Source organism: Balaenoptera ricei, chromosome 1, assembly GCF_028023285.1.
Source record: "Balaenoptera ricei isolate mBalRic1 chromosome 1, mBalRic1.hap2, whole genome shotgun sequence".
NCBI lineage: Eukaryota > Metazoa > Chordata > Mammalia > Artiodactyla > Balaenopteridae > Balaenoptera > Balaenoptera ricei.
Window position 1 is genome coordinate 99,884,147 of NC_082639.1, and position 20,681 is coordinate 99,904,827.

General features: G+C 39.3%; 1 protein-coding gene and 3 pseudogenes across 1 annotated transcript; all 4 read right to left on the reverse strand.

The window, feature by feature from the left end:
* Positions 1-2,703: 2,703 nt before the first annotated feature.
* On the reverse strand, positions 2,704-3,824 carry LOC132369021 (cytochrome b-like; annotated as a pseudogene).
* Positions 3,825-4,408: 584 nt separating this feature from the next.
* On the reverse strand, positions 4,409-8,482 carry LOC132363185 (NADH-ubiquinone oxidoreductase chain 5-like; annotated as a pseudogene).
* A 1,160-nt stretch (positions 8,483-9,642) lies between these two features.
* Positions 9,643-10,323, reverse strand: LOC132369027 (ATP synthase subunit a-like). Its single transcript, XM_059928135.1, is given in 1 exon segment — positions 9,643-10,323. A coding segment is annotated over 1 exon segment (681 nt).
* A 246-nt stretch (positions 10,324-10,569) lies between these two features.
* LOC132369035 (cytochrome c oxidase subunit 2-like) lies at positions 10,570-11,234 on the reverse strand (annotated as a pseudogene).
* Between the last annotated feature and the right edge of the window lie 9,447 nt (positions 11,235-20,681).

Genomic DNA, 20,681 nt, shown 5'->3' on the forward strand with positions numbered 1-20,681 from the left:
CAACTCATTAAGCACTCAGCATGCTTATAATCCAATGGTGGGTCTGTGAGTGGTTTCTTCTGTCACCAGTTGTCTTCCTTCTCTTCTATAGAAAAAAAGGTCATTAATGCTCACATACGCATAAATTGTAGCAGGTGTGGACCAAAGTCAATTAGACAACACCATCCCTGATGTCCTAGAAATGTATAATTTAACAGAACAACAAAATGTATCCTCTTGCCATGCCATTACAGAGGAAAGAAGGGAAAGACAGGAGGAGGGGTTGGGGGTGGAAGGGAGGAATATAAACAATTACCAAACCCTCCCGTGGGCTAGGCAATAATAGCTGGAACATCACATTTACATTATTAATGACTCTATTTCATTTGCATTCCTGTATTCCCTTTGTTTTGTTATTTCTGAAGGGAAAATATCAGATATGTTATTCAGTACACAGGAAGAACTAACAATAAGATCCATTCAAATGCGGAGTGGGTGCTCCTTAGGAGATAGGAGTCTCATCTTGAACGCAATGTTCCAGCAGAGGTGTGATGCCTCTTTGTCAGGGGTTTTGAAGAAGGGGTTTCCTATCAGAAAAAAATGACCAGCATCACTTCTTTAACAGAGATGAAACCTCCCTTCCTTCTCTACAATTGAGGTTTGAAGGCTAGAATGCCCACTTTCCCAGACTCAGTTGAAGATAGGAGTAGCCACATGATCCAGTTCTGGACAATGAGACGTTTGTAGAAGTCTCTGGGATGGGGGATGGGGTGGGAGAGGCTTTTGAGAAAATGTTTTAAAAGAGGCGGACTCACTGGACCCCTCGTACACTGCTGGCGGGACTGTGAAATGGTGTGACCATTTTGGGAAACAGTTTGGCAGCTCCTCAGAAAGCTAAATCATTGAGTTATCATATGTTCACATAAAAACTGGCATGCAAGTATTCAGCGTAACAGTCCTTGTTAGCCCTGTTAGCTCCTTTTTAGGGTTTGCTGAAGATGGCGGTACATAGACTGGAGTAGCCAGGGCTGGTGAGGTTTATCGGGGTTTATCCATTACAGAGCAGAGGTTCCTCTAGAGGGGTGTGAAGCACCACCAAGTCCTTTGAGTTTTAAGCTGTTGCTAGTAGTACTCTGGCGAATAGTCTAGTTGCTGTAATTATTTGGGTTTAGGGCTAAGCATAGTGGGGTATCTCATCCCAGTTTGGGTCTTAGCTATTGTGTGATCAGGATATGTTAAAGTCACTTTCATAGTTTACTTTTACTGTAATTATGGCTTTTTACAGCTTAATTAAGGTTTAACTTTATCTTGTATAATTCTTTAACACTCTTTATGTTGTAATTCTATTAATTCAGATCAATCGTATGGCTGCGGTGGCTGGCACGAAATTTACCAACCCTGATTAATATGGCTTAGTCAAACTTTCATTTATGGCTTAATTCTCATCACTGCTGTCTCCCGTGGGGGCGTGGTTGAGCAAGGTGTTGTGAGCTGCAGGTGTGGCGTGCTTGATACCTGCTCCTTTTAATGTCAGTGATTTAGAGGGCATTCTCACCAGAGTGCAGATACTTGCATGTGTAATTCTATTAAAAACTAATAGAAAGGCTGGGACCAAACCTTTATGTTCATGGGGCCAGCGAGCCCATCTAGACATTTTAAGAAGTGTTCAAGCTACATTAACTTGCTATATATAGGTGGTGTTTGTATGGTTGCATTGTGTGGTTTATGTCAGATTTAGTATTAAATTTTTGATAAAACGGCTGGTGAATCTAGGGGGATGTCTGTCTATATGGGCGGTGAATATCTAAGTAGCTCATTGGTATGATGGGGGGGGTTAAGGTTAATTTATTCTGATAGGTAAATATTTTAAACCAGGGGGGAGAGTGGAGTGCTATGTCCTGCGACCACTGACTGAATTGCACAATGCAGGTTGCTCGTGCCAGTAAATAATTCCAATCAAGTCCAGCTACAATTTGCTTGACTGTGTTACGACCTTTTAAGGTCATAACTGAGTCCAAGCATCCCCCCCAAAATTAAAAAATACCAAATGCATGAAACCACAGTTATGTGTGAGCATGGGCTAATTAGTCGTCAGTCCATCGAGATGTCTTATTTAAGGGGAAAGAGTGGGCGATTTTAGGTGAGATGGCCCTGAAGTAAGAACCAGATTGTCTGATAAAGTCCATTGATAGAAACCCCCACAAGCTATGGGCCTGGAGTGAGGAGGGGGACACCTGCTGAGCAGGCTGATGGTTTCACGCGGCCTGGTGATCAAGTTTGTGGTGTAATGGGCGGGATTATAAGTACCTTGGCTAATGATTGATTTAACCTAACGTACTATGTACAACCAATAAATTGTATGTATTATGCAATATCAGTGGTTTAGCGTACATGCCTATTAGGCATGTGGTAAATAATGTAATGCACGATTATACATTCAATGTATACACATACGTATGGAACGCATGTACTTATTGATGTGGTAGTACAAACATGCACAATGTACATAACATGTATGTGATAAAATGGGTTGTTTTGGTACTAACATAATACTGTAATTTTATGAATGTCTTATAATATATTTCAGGGAATAGTTTATATAGAATTTCAGCTTTGGGTGCTGGTGGTGAAGTTTAGGGCTTCTTTCTTGAGTCTTAGGGAGGTGTGTCGTTCTCCTTTTCTTATTTACAAGACCAGGGTATTGTGTTATACTACAAAGACTCTTCATTTTAGAAATTTGTTTTCGATGATACTAGTTACTGGTATTAGCACTAGGATTAAAAGAAAATATAAAACAGATGCAAGTTGTCCGATAATGATGTATGGGTGTTCTATGGGTTGTCCTCCGATTCATGTTAGTGTTACTAAGTTTGCTACTAACATTCAAAATAAGAGTTGGCTGAAAGGTTGGAATATCATGCTTCGCTGTTTGGATGTGTGGAGTATTGGAATAAATGCCAAGATTGAGAGTAATAGGGCTAAGACTCCTCCTAGTTTGTTGGGGATTGATTGTAGGATTGCATAGGTGAATAGAAAGTATCATTCTGGCTTGATATCGGGTGGTGTATTGAGTGGGTTTGCTGGGATGTAGTTGTCGGGGTCTCCTAGCAGGTCGGGTGAGAATAGAGCTAGTATTAGTGAGGCTAGAATTAGTAGTAGGGTGCCTAGGATATCTTTGATTGTGTAATAGGGATGGAATGGGATTTTGTCTGTGTTGGATGGGATTCCTGTGGGGTTGTTGGATCCTGTTTCATGAAGGAATAGTAGGTGGATGGCTGCTAGCGCTGTAATGATGAAAGGGAGAATGAAGTGGAAGGCAAAGAATTGCTTCATCTACAGAAAAGCCGCCTCAAATTCATTCGACAAGGGTGGTGCCAATATATGGGATTGCTGAGAGTAGGTTTGTGATGACTGTTGTGCCTCAGAATGATACTTGTCCTCAAGGTAGTACGTAACCTATGAATGTGGTAGCTATAACTGTAAGTAGTAGGATGATTCCAATGTTTCATATTTCTTGAAAGGTGTAGGACCCATAGTACAGGCCACATCCTACGTGAGTACAGAGGCAGATAAAGAATATGGAAGTTCTGTTTGCATGTATATATCAAATAATTCATCCATAGTTGACGTCTTGACAGATGTGTGTTACTGATGAGAAGGCAATTGTTGTGTCTGGTGTGTAGTGTATCACTAGGAATAGGCCTGTTAGGATTTGTAGGATCAGGCATATGCCTAGTAAAGAACCGAAGTTTCATCATGACGAGATGTTTGACGGGGTTGGGAGGTCAATGAATGTGTAGTTGATGATCTTCATCAGCGAGTGGTTTTTTTCGGATGTTGGTCATTGGTGTTCTTATAGTTGAATGACAATGATGATTTTTCATGTCATTGGTCATGGTTGGAGTCCATGTGAGAATAATGATGACATACATTGTATTTATTTTAAGTATTATTTTTGTGATTAGGTTTGTGGGAGTTTCTTCAAAACCTTCACCTATTTATGGGGGTTTAGGGTTGATTGTGAGTGGTGGTGTTGGATGTGGGATTGTGTTGAATTTTGGTGGTTCATTTTTAGGTCTGATAGTGTTTTTGATTTATTTAGGGGGAATGTTAGTCGTGTTTGGTTATACAACAGCTATAGCCACTGAGCAGTATCCTGAGGTTTGGGTTTCCAATAAGGTTGTTTTGGGAGTGTTTCTTTTAGGGTTAATAGTAGAGTTTTTAATTGTATTTTATATTTTGAAGGATGAGGAGGTGGAAATTGTGTTTAAGTTCAAGGGGTTGGAGGATTGGGTTATTTATTATACCGGTGATTCTGGTTTTTTTAGTGAGGAGGCTATAGGGATTGCAGCATTATATAGTTATGGTACTTGGTTAGTGATTGTTACTGGTTGGTCATTGTTTATTGGTGTTGTGGTTATCATGGAGATTACTCGGGGTAATTAAATAAAAGTATGCTAAGGGTGAGGGTGATGAGAAATGATAGGAAGTGTAGTTTAATAAGACCTTTTTGGTTTGAGATTCGCGTGGAGGATTTTAGTTGAATGAGGGATGTGGTTTTTGGTAAGATAGTTTCTAATCAGATTAAGTCTAGGAGAGAGGATGCTAATTTTTGGCTCATTAATAGGTTTAGATAAGGGGGTAGATGGTGTATAATGGTGAGGCAATATCCTAGGAGAGTAGAGAATTTAAAGGAGCTTGAGGAGTAGGTATATTTTGTGAGTTGAGGTTAATTTCAAGTGCTAGCACGAAGCCCAGAGTTGTTACTATAAGGGCAGTTAGTTTTAAGTGCAGAGGTATGGTTATTAGGGGGATGGTTGTTGGGAGAATGCTGTTGGAGATGATGAATCCAGCAAAGATACTTCCGATTAGTAGGCGTTTGATAGAGCTAATTAGGAGGGGGTTGTTTTCACTGATAGGAGCTGAGGGGGAGGAGTGGGGTTGTCACAGTAGTGCGAAGAAGATAATGAGAGTGCTGTAGATGGCTGTGAGGGAGGTGACAGAGTTATTAATAGGGCTCAGGCGTTGGTATAAGACGTGTTGGCGGTTTCAATGATTAGGTCTTTAGAATAAAAACCGGTGAGGAAAGCACTCCTGTCAGTGCTAGGCACCCAATGATAATGGCTGTTGCGGTAAAGGGTAAGGTCTTGAATAGGCCTCCTATTTTTCGAATATCTTGTTTGTTGTTTAAGTTGTGGATAATAGATCTGGAGCACATGAATAGTATGGCTTTAAAGAAAGCATGTGAGCAAATGTGTAAGAATGCTAGATAAGGCTGGTTGATGCCAATAGTTACAATCATTAGACCTAATTGGCTTGAGGTAGAGAAAGCAATAATTTTTTTAATATCATTTTGGGTGAGAGCGCATATAGCTGTGAATAGAGTGCTAAGGGCTCCCAGGCATAACGTTATTGTTTGAATAAGTTTATTGTTTTCTGTTAGGGGGTAAAATCGGATAAGTAGGAAGACCCATGCTATGACTATTGTGCTTGAGTGGAGTACGCCTGTTATGGGGGTGGGACCTTCTATTGCTGAGGTGAGTCAGGGGTGAAGTCCAAATTGAGCTGATTTTCTGGCTACGGCTAATACAAGTCCTGTAAGGGGGACGTTTAAAGAGTTTAGGTTGAGTATAAAAGGTTGTTGTAGGTCTCATGCGTTTGAGTTGGATAGAAATCATGCTATTGATATAATGAATCCGATATCCCTGATGCGGTTATATAAGATTGCTTGGAGGGCAGCTGTGTTTTTGTCTGTTCGTCCATATCATCACCCAATGAGTAGGAAAGATATGATTCTGACCCCCTCCCACCCAATGAAAAGCTGGAAGAGATTGTTAGCAGTGACAAGGATTAGTATGGTAATGAGGAAGAGGAATAGGTATTTGAAGAACTGATTAATGTAAGGTCTAAATGTATGTATCATATTGAGAATTCTATGATAGACCATGTAATAAACAATGCTACTGGTACAAATATTATTGAGAAGTAATCTATTTTGAAGCTGAGTGTTAATTTAAGGGTTTGGATGGTGATCCAGTGTCAGTTTGAAATGATTATTTCTTGGCCTGTGTGAAGGAATATTATCATTGGGATTAGGCTGGTAATAAAAGCACATGAAACAATACTTTTTACATATGATGGGTATTTATCACTTTTGTAGAAGTTTGTGTTAGTTATTATAATCGGGATAATTAGTATTAGTAATGTGACTAAGGCAAAAGAAGAGAACAGGTTTATTAATTTTATTTGGAGTTGCACCAATTTTTTGGTTCCTAAGACTAATGGATAACTACTATCCTTTAAAAGTCTGAAAAAGCCATACTATTAGGCATGGGGGAATGAATTAGCAGTTCTTGCAATACTTTCTCGGTAAATAAGAAGTTTTAGTCTTCTGTTGCTAGATTCACAATCTAGTGTTTTTTTTAAACTATATTTACAGTATAGGGGGCCCAGGATGCTTTTAGGATTTAGTGACAGGAGTAGGAGTGGTAGGATGTGGAGGGCTATAATGGCATTTTCTCGTGTGAAGGAGGGCATAATATTTTTGATGTGGTGCATACGTTTACCGCGTTGTGTTGTGATTAGTATGTACATAGAGTATAGGGCTGTAATTACAATGTTAGTTCCTATTAAGATGATAGTGAGGTTTGATCCTGAGAAAGTGGATATGACTATGAACAGCTCTCCGATTAGATTGATAGTAGGGGGCAGGGCCAGGTTTGTCAGGCTTGCTAGCAATCATCAAGTGGCTATTAGTGGGAGGAGAATTTTGTAGGCCTCGGGCTAGGATTATAGTTCGGCTATGGATTCATTCATAGTTTGAGTTTGCTAGGAAGAATAATATAGATGATGTGAGGCCGTGGGCGATTATTAGGGCGGTAGCCCCTATGTAGCTTCAAGGGGTTTGAAAGAGGATAGCTGCAATAACGAGTGCCATGTGGCTGACTGAAGAGTAGGCAATGAGTGATTTTAGGTCTGTTTGACGTAGACAAATAGAACTGGCTATGATTATTCCTCATAGAGAGAGCATGAGGAAAGGGTACGCTCTGAATTCTGTTAGGGGGTTGAGTATTGACATGATTTGTAGCTTGCTGTAGCCTCCGAGTTTTAGTAATATGGCTGCAAGGACTATAGAACATGCAATGCGAGCTTCTACGTGTGCTTTGGGTAGTCAGAGGTGGAGGCTGTAGAGGGGTATTTTTACTACAAAGGCTATCGTGCAGGCCAGTCATATAAAGACGTTGGAGCAGGAGTTGGATAGTGGCTGGGCTCAACACTGAAGTACTAGAAAATTCAGAGAGCCCATGGTGTTTTGTATATATACTAATGCCACTAGCAGTGGGAGTGATCCAACTAGTGTGTAGAATAACAAGTAGAGTCCTGCATTAAAGCATTCTGTTTGGTTACCTCAGTGGGTGATGACAATAAGGGTAGGAACTAGTGTAGCCTCAAATATAATGTAAAATAGAATTAGTTCTGTGGCAGTGAATGCTATGATTAGAAATGTCTGTAATATGATTAGTATTGTGATGTATAATTTTTTTCGGATTAGTGGTTCTTTGAGTAGGTGAGACTGACTGGCTATTAGTATTAAGGGAAGGAGCCACATTGTTAGGATTAATAATGGTGCGGACAGGGAGTCGGAGAAGAATATTAACGAGAAGTTAAGGCTATTGTCGTTGAATTGGTTAAGGATAAGTAGGCTTGTGAGACTAATTAGTAGGCTGTAGGTTGTGGAGTTAATTCCGACTATATTACTTTCTGATAATCAAGTTAGGGGTATTAGTATGATCGTGGGGATGATGAATTTTAGCATTGGAGAAGGTTGAGGTTTTGTACGTAATCAGTGCCATAGATATTTGATACTATTACTAGTAAGGCTAGCCCAAGTGCTGCTTCGCAGGCTGCGAACACCAGCAAGATGATTGGTATTATGCTGGCTAAAGTAAAGTGTGAATTTAAGATTGCCAGGGCCTCCAGGATAAATAGTGATAATATTATGCCTTTTAGAAATAGTTGTGAGGATATTAGGTGGGACTGATATATTAGTAACCCTATGAGGGATATAGTGAAAGCTATGATAATGTTTACATGTACTAAAGACACTTGGTAATTATGAGTCTAATCATAATCTAATGAGTCAAAGTCGTTTATTTTGTTTTAAACTAAATACCGTATTCAGCTCACTCCAGTCCCTTTTGAGTTCACTGGTAGGCCAGTCTAATTGCCAATAATGAGATTAAAAGTAAAGCCATGGTGAGTATTGTTTTTAGGTTAGGTTTGTTTGAGTTGCTCAGGGGAGGGGTAGTAGGAGAGCAATTTCTAGGTCAAAAGGAGGAACGTGATTGCTACTAGGAAAAATTTTATGGAAAAAGGTAGGCGGGCGGATCCTATAGGGTCAAATCCTCATTCGTAAGGGCTTGTTTTTTCTGCGTAAGTGTTTAGTTGAGGAAGTCAGAAGGCGATGAGTACGAGTAATGAGGCTAGTGTTGTATTTGTTCATAGGGTCAGTATTAGGTTTATTATTCTTTTTTGGAGTGTACCAAAACTAACGGATTGGAAGTCAGCTGCACTAATTTTTAAAGAACTATGAGCCTCATCAATAGATAGATACGTAAAGGAATAATCATACAACATCTACAAAATGTCAGTATCAAGCAGCGGCTTCAAAGCCGAAGTGGTGGTTGGATGTGAAGTGGAATTTTTTTTTTTAACATCTTTATTGGAGTATAATTGCTTTACAATGGTGTGTTAGTTTCTGCTTTATAACAAGGTGAATCAGTTATACATATACATATGTTCCCATATCTCTTCCCTCTTGCATCTCCCTCCCTCCCACCCTCCCTATCCCACACCTCTAGGTGGTCACAAAGCACCGAGCTGATCTCCCTGTGCTATGCGGCTGCTTCCCACTAGCTATCTATTTTACATTTGGTAGTGTATATATGTCCATGCCACTCTCTCACTTTGTCACAGATTACCTGAAGGGGAATTTTAATTGGTGCAGGAAACAAACCAAGAAAGGTAGACCCAATGATTACATGTAGTCCGTGGAATCCTGTGGCCACAAAGAAAGTCGATCCATAGACCCCATCTGAGATCGTAAATGGGGCTTCGTAATACTCTGAGGCTTGTAGGAATGTAAAATATAGACTCCAAGAGTAATTGTAATAAAGAGGGCTTGAAGTCTGTGCTTACGATTTCCTTCCATAAGGCTGTGATGGGCCCAAGTGATGGACACGCCAGTGGCCAATAGCACGGAAGTGTTGAGAAGCAGTACCTCTAGGGGGTTTAGAGGACGAATGCCTGTTGGTGGCCAGCACCCGCCTAACTCAGGGATAGGGGCGAGGCTTGAGTGATAGAAGGCTCAAAAGAAGTGGGTAAAAAAGAAGACTTCTGAGACAATAAATAAGATTATTCCATATCGAAGTCCCTTTTGGATGGTTGGTGTGTGGTGGCCATGGATAGTGCTTTCTTGAATAACAACTTGTCATCACTGATATATTGTTAGAGTGTTAGTTAGTAGGCCTAGTATTAGTAGAATTATTGAGTTGAAGTGGAATCATATGATTAGGCCTGATGTTATGAGAAGGGCTGAAAGGGCTCCTGTAGGGGACCAAGGACTAGGATTTACTATGTGGTACGTGTGGGTTTGGTGGGTCATTATGTGTTGTTATGCAGATATAAGCTTACTAAGAGGGTAAACACATAGGCTTGAATTATAGCAATGGCGAATTCGAGGATAGTGAATAGGGTGAGAATAATGAATGTAATGAGAGCCGTGAATGTGCTGATGCTTATTGGCACTAAGGTTGTTTCTCCGATTAGATGTATTAATAAATGACCTGCTGTAATATTGGCCATTAGTCTCACAGCTAGTGCTGCTGGTTGGATGAATAGGCTGATAGTTTCGATAATTACTAGCATGGGGATGAGGGGGGTGGGCGTGCCTTGTGGTAGGAAGTGAGCTAGAGATGCTTTTGTTTTGTTGCGGAGACCTATAACCACGGTACCGGCTCATAGGGGGATGGCTATTCCCACATTCACTGAGAGCTGCATGGTGGGTGTAAATGAGTGGGACAGTAGTCCAAGAAGGTTGGTTGACCCAATAAATAGAATGAGCGATATTAGTATTAGTGATCAAGTCTGTTCTTTATGATTATGGATGCTTATTATTTGTTTTGATGTAAGCTGGATTAGCCATTGTTGAAGGGAAATTATGGGATTGTTAATTAGTCGTTTTGATGTTGGAAATAAAATACTTGGGAATATAATAATTAGAATGACTACGGGGAGGCCTATTATTGTTGGAGTCACGAAAGGGGCAAATAAATTTTCATTCATACTGTCTCTCAATGGGTAGGTTGTTTTTGCACTTTAGTGAGTGTTGACTCTGGGTTGGGGTAGTAGATATGTTTTGAGACTTTTAGTTGAAATATAATAAATAGTGTTAGAAATATAGATGAAATGGTAATATCATGTTGATATATCTAGTTGTGGCATATCATTAGGGAGAATTTTAGCTCTCAGTCTCACTTAAAAGGTTAATGCTAACCTAGCTTCTTCATGAGCTTATAACATAGATGCGGATCATTTTTCAAAGTATTTTAGAGGCACTAACTCAAGGACAATTGGCATGAAGCTATGGTTTGACCCACAGATCTCTGAACACTGTCCATAATATAAGCCTGGTTGTGTTGATATTAGGGTTGTTTGATTTAGGCGTCCTGGGATTGCATCCATTTTTAGGCCTAAGGAACGTACGGCTTATGAGTGCAGTACATCTTCAGAGGAGATTAGCATTCGGATTGTTATCTCTATGGGCAAAACTACTCAGTTGTCTACTTCTAGCAGTCGTAATTCCCCTGGTTTTAGGTCTGATGTTGGGATTATATAGGAGTCAAAATTTAGGTCTTCGTAGTCAGTATATTCATAGCTTTAGTATCATTGGTAACCCATAGTTTTTACAGTAAGAGGGGGATTATTAATTTCATCTATTATGTAAAGGATTTGTAGTGATGGCAGGGCAATTAAGATCAAGATAATGGCTGGTAAGATAGTCCAGATAGTTTCTACTTCTTGTGCGTCTATCGTGCTAGTATGTGTTAGCTTAGTTGTTAGTATTAGTGCAATAACATAAAGAACGAGGGAGCTAATTAAGAAAACAATTATTAGTGTGTGGTTGTGAAAGTGTAGTCATCTTCTGTGATGGGTGATGTTGCATCTTGAAAACCTAGTTGGAAGGGATATGCCATAGAGATATACAAGATTTCCACCTGTGACTTAACTTCAACAAAGTTATATAAAATTTTACTAATACCTTGTTCATGGAGAAAGACATAGCGGTTATGATGTTGGCTTGAAACCAACAGAGGAGGGTTCGATTCCTTCCTTTCTTGACTACTTTAGATTGATGTAGGTTGGCTCTTCAAGTGTATGGTATGGTGGAGGACATCCATTTAGTCACTCTAAATTTGTAGTAGTGAGTTCTACTGTTAGTACTTCTCATTTGGATGTGAATGATTCTCAGATAATGAAGATTATCAGCATGACTGCTGTTAATGAGATGAATGAGCCTATTGATGAAATAGTATTTCATGTTGTATAGGCATCTGAGTAGTCGGAGTATCGTTAAGGCATGCCAGATAAGCCTAAAAAATGTTGTGGGAAGAAGGTTATGTTGACACCCACAAATATGATTGCAAAGTGAATTTTTGCTCATGTTGAGTTGAGTGTATATCCTGAGAATAGTGGGAATCAGTGTACAAATCCCCCTATGATAGCGAAAACAGCTCCCACTGAGAGCACATAGCGAAAGTGTGCAACTACATAGTAGGTATCATGAAGGACAATATCTAATGATGAATTAGCTAGGGGACAATGCCTGTTAGTGCTTTTTAGTCCTGTCAGCAGCATTATTCATAATAGCCCCAAAGTGGAAACAATCCAAATGTCCATATACCAATGTGTTATATCCATATAATGGAATCTTATTCAGTCATAAAAAGGAGTGAAGTACTGATACTTCCATTCAGTGGATGAACCTTGAAAATATTATGCTAAGTGAAAGAAGCCAGACACAAAGGGAGCCAGACACAAAAGGCCACACATTGTATGGTTTCATTTATACAAAATGTCCAGAATAGGCATAGAGACAAGAAGTAGGTAGTGGTTGCCAGGGGCTAGGGGAAGGGAGAGGGGGAATGGGGACTGGCTGCTAGATGAGTATGGGTTTCTCTTTGGAATGATGGAAATGTTCTGGAATTGGATAACGGTGATGATTGCACAACCTTGTAAGTATACTAAAAAACATTGAATTTTACACTTTAAAGGGGTGAATTTTATTGTATGTGAATTGTATCTCAATTAAAAAGGAAAACAGAGACAGACTCAGCTGGCTTACCAGTAAGGCCTCTTGACTGTTGTCCTTCACCCACCCCTTCTCTTCTGATCTGGAGTGCAGAGGGGAGGCCTGAGGTACAGTGGCCATGTTATGGTAATGAAGACAAAGGTCATTTGCTAAAGAGGATGAACAAAAGTTGTCAGAGCCCAATAAACCTCTTACTTTTTTAAGCTACTTTTTGTCAAGTTTTTCACTGCTGGTAGCTGAAAGCAATCCTCTCAACAGATACACCTCCCAACTTTAAGATTTTATGCAAAGCCAATTATTGTTAAAATTGAAAAGAATCGAGTTATGAAATGCAGTACCTAGAGAGATGTAGAAAAATAGTTCTTCAGAAGGTGCCATTTAAAGAGAATCTCCCTGGGACTTCCCTGGTGGTCCAGTGGGTAAGACTCCGTGCTCCCAATGCAGGGAACGGGGATTCGATCCCTGGTGGGGGAACTAGATTCCACATGCATGCTGCAATTAAGAGTCCACATGCCGCAACTGAAAAATCCTGCATGCCACAACGAAGATCTCACGTACCGCAACCAAGACCTGGTGCAGCCAAAATAAATATTTTTTAAAAATAAATAAATAAATAAAGAGAATTTCCCATTTTATAGGGCTATTTAGTACTTGTGCTGTAACACAAAGTGGTTTCATGTTTAAGTTTATGATGCCGCATTATGACAGAGTAATGAAATGTAAAATATGCATTTAAAGCATCTTTAAGGAAAATACAATAAATATGAATAATTACCATTATAACTATTCCATTAAGACATGCTATGCAGTCAAAGATGAAGAGTCTATTTTTGGACTGTTTCCAAAATGCCTGGAAGGAAAACTCCTTGTTATATCTCTCGATAAGGCTGAAGACATTTAAACACTACAATTTGTTAAGTAATAAATAGCCATAATTTGAGTATAAGGGGAGCTATTATGAGTGAAGACAATATAAATTACGCTGACATTTATCGTCTTCCCTAAGATATTAGCATGTTCCAGCACAATTTTAAACCAAACTTTCTGAAATCTATACTCATAAATTCTTTGTCTACTCTCACATGTTTTCATTGAAAGGACAGATATCTTAACATCCCTCTGTTACTGATTTTCCTCCCTGTCCCAATGTTATAAAATTCTGGGGTTCTAGGTATTCCCTGGTGGTCCAGTGTAGGACTCCGTGCTTTCACTGCTGTGGGCATGGGTTTGATCCCTGGTTGAGGAACTAAGGTCACTCAAGCTGTGCCACGTGGCCAAAAATAAAATAAAATAAAAATTAAGAAACCAAGAGAAACAACAAACTATTAAAAATACGTTTAAGGCTGCTAGCTACAAAATAAGTTTATAAAATTCTGGGGTTCTGAATTTTAAAATCATTGACCAAATGAATGTATTGTGTTTAGATTTATTTAAATTGACTTTAGCAAACTGAAATGAAGTTTGATTCCTGTGCATGATCATTCTCAGAAGTCATCCATGTGAAAAGAAGGGTGGTCCCAATATCTTCCACTCATCAGGCATTTTAAACTATCAAAGATTTGGTTCAAAGACTGAAAAATCAAATTAACCACCTAGTTGCCTGGGCAAATAAATAGCTGACAATTATACCATGAATTCAAACAAAGCAGATGAATTCAACAACAACATGAATTCAAACAAGACAGGCCAAGACAGTTTTTTCCTTAATTAAAATTTGAGGATGAGCTTGAAGGAGAAGGAATATGACAATCTGGTTAATATTCCCCTAAATCTCTTCTCCATTTTGCTTCTGAAGGCCCAATCTTAATGTTTGTCTTTATGGTAGTGTAGACATCTCACCATCTGGAAAACTGGACTGTTCTTCCCAGGTCATGTCTTGAGAAGTATGCTTTTCATCTATGCTCTTTAGTTTCAAATTCAATAGGTGTGTCATGCTCAGGTCCACAAAGAGCAAACAAGAATATGTGTGAAAGCCCTTTGAAAAGTCTAAGACAGGGAGTTCTCTGGTGGTCCAGTGGTTAGGACTCCGAGCTTCTACTGTAGGGGGCCTGGGTTCAATCCCTGGTCGGGGAGCTAGGATCCTGCATGCCGCAAAGTGTGGCCAAAAAAAAAAAAAAGTCTAAGACATTATAGGAATTTAAGACGTTATTATGATGATGGTGTTATAAGTGATCTTTTATATCTAATTATTCTGTTAATCTTTCATCCTTCCCGCCATGCAGATGTGTCAGCTCCAAAACCACACTCTCTTCTACAAGTTCTTTGGAAAAATACTCCGTAAAGAGGCCATATTTGATATAAATCTGTAAAACTGTAGACAGTAATTTTTTAGGGGCTGAAATTAAATTTTTAAAGACCTACAGTTTCTACACTTACTACTCCTTTTTATTGCAACGATGTGTCAGCTCATTATGTTCAACTGTAGCTTATTGGCTACAGGCTGTGAGCCCAGGGGTCTCCAAAGGTCAGATGAGAATTTTATCAACTTAGGCGCTAATTGTTTTCATTCAGCTCCATTTGGCTTTCTAGAATAGACACAAAGAAGAGAAAACTACTGCCTCATAGGCAGCAGAGCAGCAGGAAGAAAGGTAGTTCACCATTTGTGGAAACATACGAGAGCACACTTCCTAAGTATAGGTAGAAAACATATGGAATTCCTCCAAAGCTTGAAATACTTTTGAGGGAGGAAATGAATGTGTTTAGCTCTAATGGAGCCTTCGCTGATGAAAATAATCACAATAATTAGTCATTGCATCAAAAATGTGTTGTGGAGAGTTGCTCAGCTGGAACAATTACCATTCTCCACCCCACTGACCTTTCAAGAAGCTTCATCTTGTAGTTAAATTTCGTGTTCATCCCCCACACCATAACCTCGGCTATTTTCAAGGCATCAGTGGTGACGCATGTTTCTGTGCTGAGATAGGTTTATAAATATGCACAGATGTGATAACAGGAAAGTCATTAGATCCACATCAAATGCTACAGCTACCTTTAAATAGCAGTGCATTTCTCTTACATACTCTTTAATGAGTGTGATATGTTCTTTATTTTTGTGTGATTTGTTTTTAGCTTTTCTAAGAAGCACTGATGTAAAGAAGGCCCCTCCAGGAACTCGGTATGTGTTCCACATTCATGCCTAGAAAGCCGTAACTTCCAGTTTGTGGCAGGAATCTGGATCTGATTCCTTGAGGACAGAACACTGTCCCTCACCTTTGGGTCCTCCAGACCTCACACAGCCTAATCCCCAAGTCAACCTGAGTGATCCTAAGAGGAAGCAGAAAACTAATTCCTTCTACTGAGGACTTCAGGTCCCTCAGACTGAGAACCCACTAAAGTAACATTAACAAAGTCAAGGATGATAATGGCCACTTTAATGATGAGTCGCAGTTGAATATTTTAAAGAAATTACCCTAATGTTAAGACTATTAAGATGTAGGGCCACATTAAGGAAACAGAAATGTTATGAACTTCTGAAAGGAACTGAATCTTTAGAAGAAAAAAATCGCCTTTGGCAAATCCACGAGACTTCCATGTTCTTTTTTTCATTCATTGGGGGGTATTATTACTTTTGTGTTTGTCATAAAAAAGGCTTTTTTCTGCCCCTTTTTAAATCCTAAAGAATGAGTCAACTCTTCCTCCATCACAGAGCTTTTAGGAAACATCTAAAATTTACAGTGGTACGATTTGCAATGTGATTTCCTAATATGCTAACTTCAGAGGAGCTTTGAAATCTCAGAATGTGGGATCCAGCTCAGTGTTAATCCACCAAAGCACCAGTTAGCGGCCTGTTCAGGTTGTTGTTTTGATGGGTCTTTAATAAGCAGTCAAGCGCTGAGGGTAGCATTGTGAGAAACGCATTCCTCTGTGCTCTGACTCTCACCTCTCTCTCTATGAAGTTGTCATGTTCTATGACACCAAGAGCCCAGGGAACCTACTGTTTTCATCTATATCTGCCATCACCTTCCTGCCCCTTAGGATCACAGCATGGAGATTCAGATCTCTCCTTCAGGCCAAGAATGATGTTAACCACAAACCTTGCTGGGTGAAAGAGACAACGTGAGCAACTTCCTCCCCTACCTTTTATTCTGTCTTAACTCCTCTATGGGAGAAAGAATGGCAGAACAGGCAGCAAAATGAAACAGCTGCTACAAATCCCACTTTCGGTATGCAGGCTGCTGGGACAGGATGAATGGTTGTGCCGGCTTCAAAGGGAGTATACCTCTTATCACCTCCCTGAAAAGCCATGAGTAATGACGTTAATTGTGGCTTCTCGATGGCCGTGCCGCATCTGGGCTACATGCCTTTTGAAGGCATGTGTGCCTGGACTAGGATGTAAGTGTTTTTGGGTGGGGGCCGGTTGGGGGGCGGTGAGAGGGAGAGAGAGAAAAAGATTCTGTCTTTCCTATCCTGCATGAAAGAGCATTTCTCTTAACAGCTCAGCTCTCAAATGTGTGTAAAATCTCCTAACCGGAAAATACCATCCATTAAATTGTTCAAGGTCCTTTATACAAAAACCTCTGTGACAAATTATTTTCAGAGCTCAGTGTCAGAAAATGTTTGTCTCTCCTGAGTAATTGGCCTGTTTGCTTCTACTAGAAGAAAGAAGTTGCGTAACTCATCATATTTTCCTCTTTACCTTGATTACTAGGAAGCTAAATTTTGCTTGCAAACACTATCCCTTTCTTCTTCCATGTTTTCGCTAAAATATAATTTCCACCTCTTTCCCCTCCCTGCCTTTACTCTTACTAAATTGGATAAACCCAAATGCTATTCAAAACCAACATTTGCAAAGTTTATAACAAACTAAGAATAACAGTAGTCATTCATGTAGAATGTTCCATAATATTTGATCTGTATAGTTCACAGTACACACTTTTTACCTTTTTAATAATTCTTGCCCTATTCCTCCCCACCTCTCACCTCAGACCTCTTTTTTTAAACTAAGGCAAATCAGAAAGGGGAGCAATGTCTTCACTGGGTCACAGGATTCAAAAGGAAATTCTGAGATCATCACTTGATGATAAAAGGGTGTTTGCTTTTCTGCCTTTTTCTCTTCATTTTAATTTACTAGATAGAAAGCACATTTGCCTCATTAAAGCTGGTATTAACCAAGTTGCAGATGATTTTTCTGCATTTAAAGTTGAACTCTACTTCTAAAAACTTGGCATTTGTGGATTATCTGTCATAAGCATCATGTCCATAAATCCTTTATTATCAGGGACTTTCTAGATTTCAAATATTCTGATTCTTTCCCATGAAAAAAAGTCCCAGAAATTCCAGTAATTTGGTGTCCACAATATAGCTTACAAAATGTCTTTTTTAAAAATCAAAGTATAGTTAATTTACAATGTTGTGTTAATTTCAAGTGTAGAACAAAGTGATTCAATTATACATATACATACATATGTATATTCTTTTTTTTTAACATCTTTATTAGAGTATAATTGCTTTACAATGGTGTGTTAGTTTCTGCTTTATAGCAGAGTGAATCAGTTATACATATACATATGTCCCCATATCTCTTCCCTCTTGCATCTCCCTCCCTCCCACCCTGTATATTCTTTTTCAGATTCTTTTCCATTATAGGTTATTACAAGATATTGAGTATAGTTCCCTGTGCTATACAGTATGTCCCACAAAATGTCTCTTATACTTGATCACAGGACAAAAGTCCCAGGTCACATTACATATCCTGGTTTAGGGTTTAGAGAATGTGGCCATCAGAACCCCAAGTTTTAAAAGAGACATAGTTAGAGGAATTTGGAGGAAGCAAACTGCTGTAAGAAATGGCTAGATCTGCTACAGTGTCTCCTGTATTAGTGATGAAGTCTTAGTGTCCACAATCATCCACTCCTAGGACAGCTGGCCTTCTGTGTCCTCAGGTTTTGCACTGGAGGATTCAATGAAACAAGGATAGAAATTTTGATCCTCAGTTAGCTGCAGTTGGTTGAATACATGGATGTGAAACCCATGAATAGAGTGTGGACTGTATATTTATCGAAAAAAAATCCACGTGTAAGTGGACCCACGCAGTTCAAACATATGCTGGTCAAGGGTCAGCTGTATTTTCTTACCAAGACCATACTGGTTGCCAATGCATTCTTCCCCAGACATAGAATCATTCCAAGGAAATCTGGGGTCCAATATAAGACAAGGTATTTTATAATGATGATAATCCTTTCTGTGCTCTCCATTCATAATTAGCCCATTCACAATTATGATGTTAAAATAGTTCGAGTAACATAACTCTTATATATTACTATTACCATTGTATAGATGGAAAAAAACAGAAGCTCAGAGGTGTCCAGGGGCCTGTCCCAAGTTGATTGGTGGTTTTACAACTCCTTCACCAGTGCTCTGCCTCTCTATGTAAAAAAATATAAGGTGGCATTTGTGTTATCACTCACCATGCAGCCTGTAAAGGTTAGCTAGATTAATCTGCCTTAAGTGATACACAGGCATGGGTGTGATACATAAATGGACAGTCACATACCAAATAGTTATTAGCCTAGATATGCTTGAAGAAGGGCACTCTGGGAAGAATTTGTAAAGCTAGGCTCCAGAAGTGAAGGTTTTTATGCAACAGTCCTGTTAAAAATCTACAAAATTATTTAAACTGATTACTATAACATATCACTAAAAACACAGAGGAAACTAACAATTTTGCAGTGATTGCCACTGCCCGCATAAAGCAGTTGCTGAGACAAACAGTGAACATTGTTTAAGGCTTTCCATATAATCATTAACAGATCTACGCAAAGAACACAAAAAGCAGGTTTGGGAATTTCTTTTTGGTTTGAATTGTCTGAATAATTATCTCTAATTTAATTTTTTGTATGTATATCAGCTATATGGAGACTCGAAAATGATTTAAAGAATTTCAATTAAAAAATCTGTTCCTCATAATTGGTCTTAATGATAGCATTTTTCAAAGTAGAAGTCCATCTGATGTTTTTGTTAGTGGAGGCAAAGGGGAGAGGAAAACCTACTTTCTGGAAGCCGGCAGCAGTGTCATTAGCTCACCACAAGTAACAGTATGTCTCAATGAAACGTTCTGCCCCTTCCTTGGCCCTTGTTCTCTCTCATCATTTTCAGGATCTTGAGCCTATCGTTAAGTAAGAAACCCTCCCTTTTCTTCCTTTAAAGAATTTCTGCTTTTGCTCAGCCTTGTTGTTCTTCCAATGCTCTATTCTTCATGTGAGAAAATAAGGATTGTTTGCATTTCAAATTCCAGGGGTTTATGTGGTAGAGATGAAGCTCTTGCTGCTGCTTTTTTTTTTTTTTTAATAATTTGTTTGTATCTTGTGCAAACATTCTTCTCATTCATTAAAAGAAATGTAATTGACTGTTCAGGCATGGAATTCCTCAGTTCTCCAAATGTGTGACTTGTCTGAAGCCTGAGAGCTGGACCAGCCTGTCTCGGCTGGTGAGTTACTTGTTTCCATTTCTCTTGGTCTAGGTGTATTACCAGGAGCAAGATCTTCATCTTTAGACTTCAAAGATTTCATCCTTAATCCCACATACCATTTCTTAAAAATATCAAGATAACTTTATTAAGCAGCTACTGAGCTGCTGTTACTGAATGCAAGTTCATGAGCCTGATGCACAGTGAAGCCAAACAAACCGAAACGTCAGAGTTTGGAGCAGAGAAAGGTTTATTGCAGGGCCAAGCAAGGAGAATGTGTGGCTCGTGCTCAGAATACCCCGAACTCCCTGAAGGGTTTCAACAGAGCATTTTTAAAAGCCAGGAGTGGGGTCGCAGGGTATGTGATCAGCTCGTGGTTGATGTTGAGGTAACAGGGTGGTGTCACAGTGGTTAAAATTGTCAATTCTTAGTCACCAGCAGGTCTAGGGGCTCATGGTCATCAAGTAGTTAATTTCTTCCATTTGGTGATGGTTTTAGCATCTGTAAAACAACTCAGGAAATGTGCATCAAATACTATTACCTAGGTACTTCACAGAGGAGCTAAAGCAGAAGTTATAGGGGAGGGGTGTGTCCTGGGAAGGCCCCATAGGGTCCTGCTGGTTACACTACCTTGTGGATATTGCCAATGGGATAGACTTTTTCTCTAGAAGGAAATATTACTGTTACCCTTGGGACCTTGGAACAATTCTTTTTCCTTCACGGTGTGAGGATGGCCTCTTTACTTGACCTCCCAAACGAGAGTATATTTTAAGAAAATTGCTGAGCCATTTATATTCAGGTAATAGGAAGAAATATTTGAGAAGTAGAAAACAAGCTTCACACCCATGAGGAGTTTATTAACTAGATGGAATAAAGACAACATAGAAGTGTCAAGTGAACAATTACATGTGGACTCACAGCAACTGG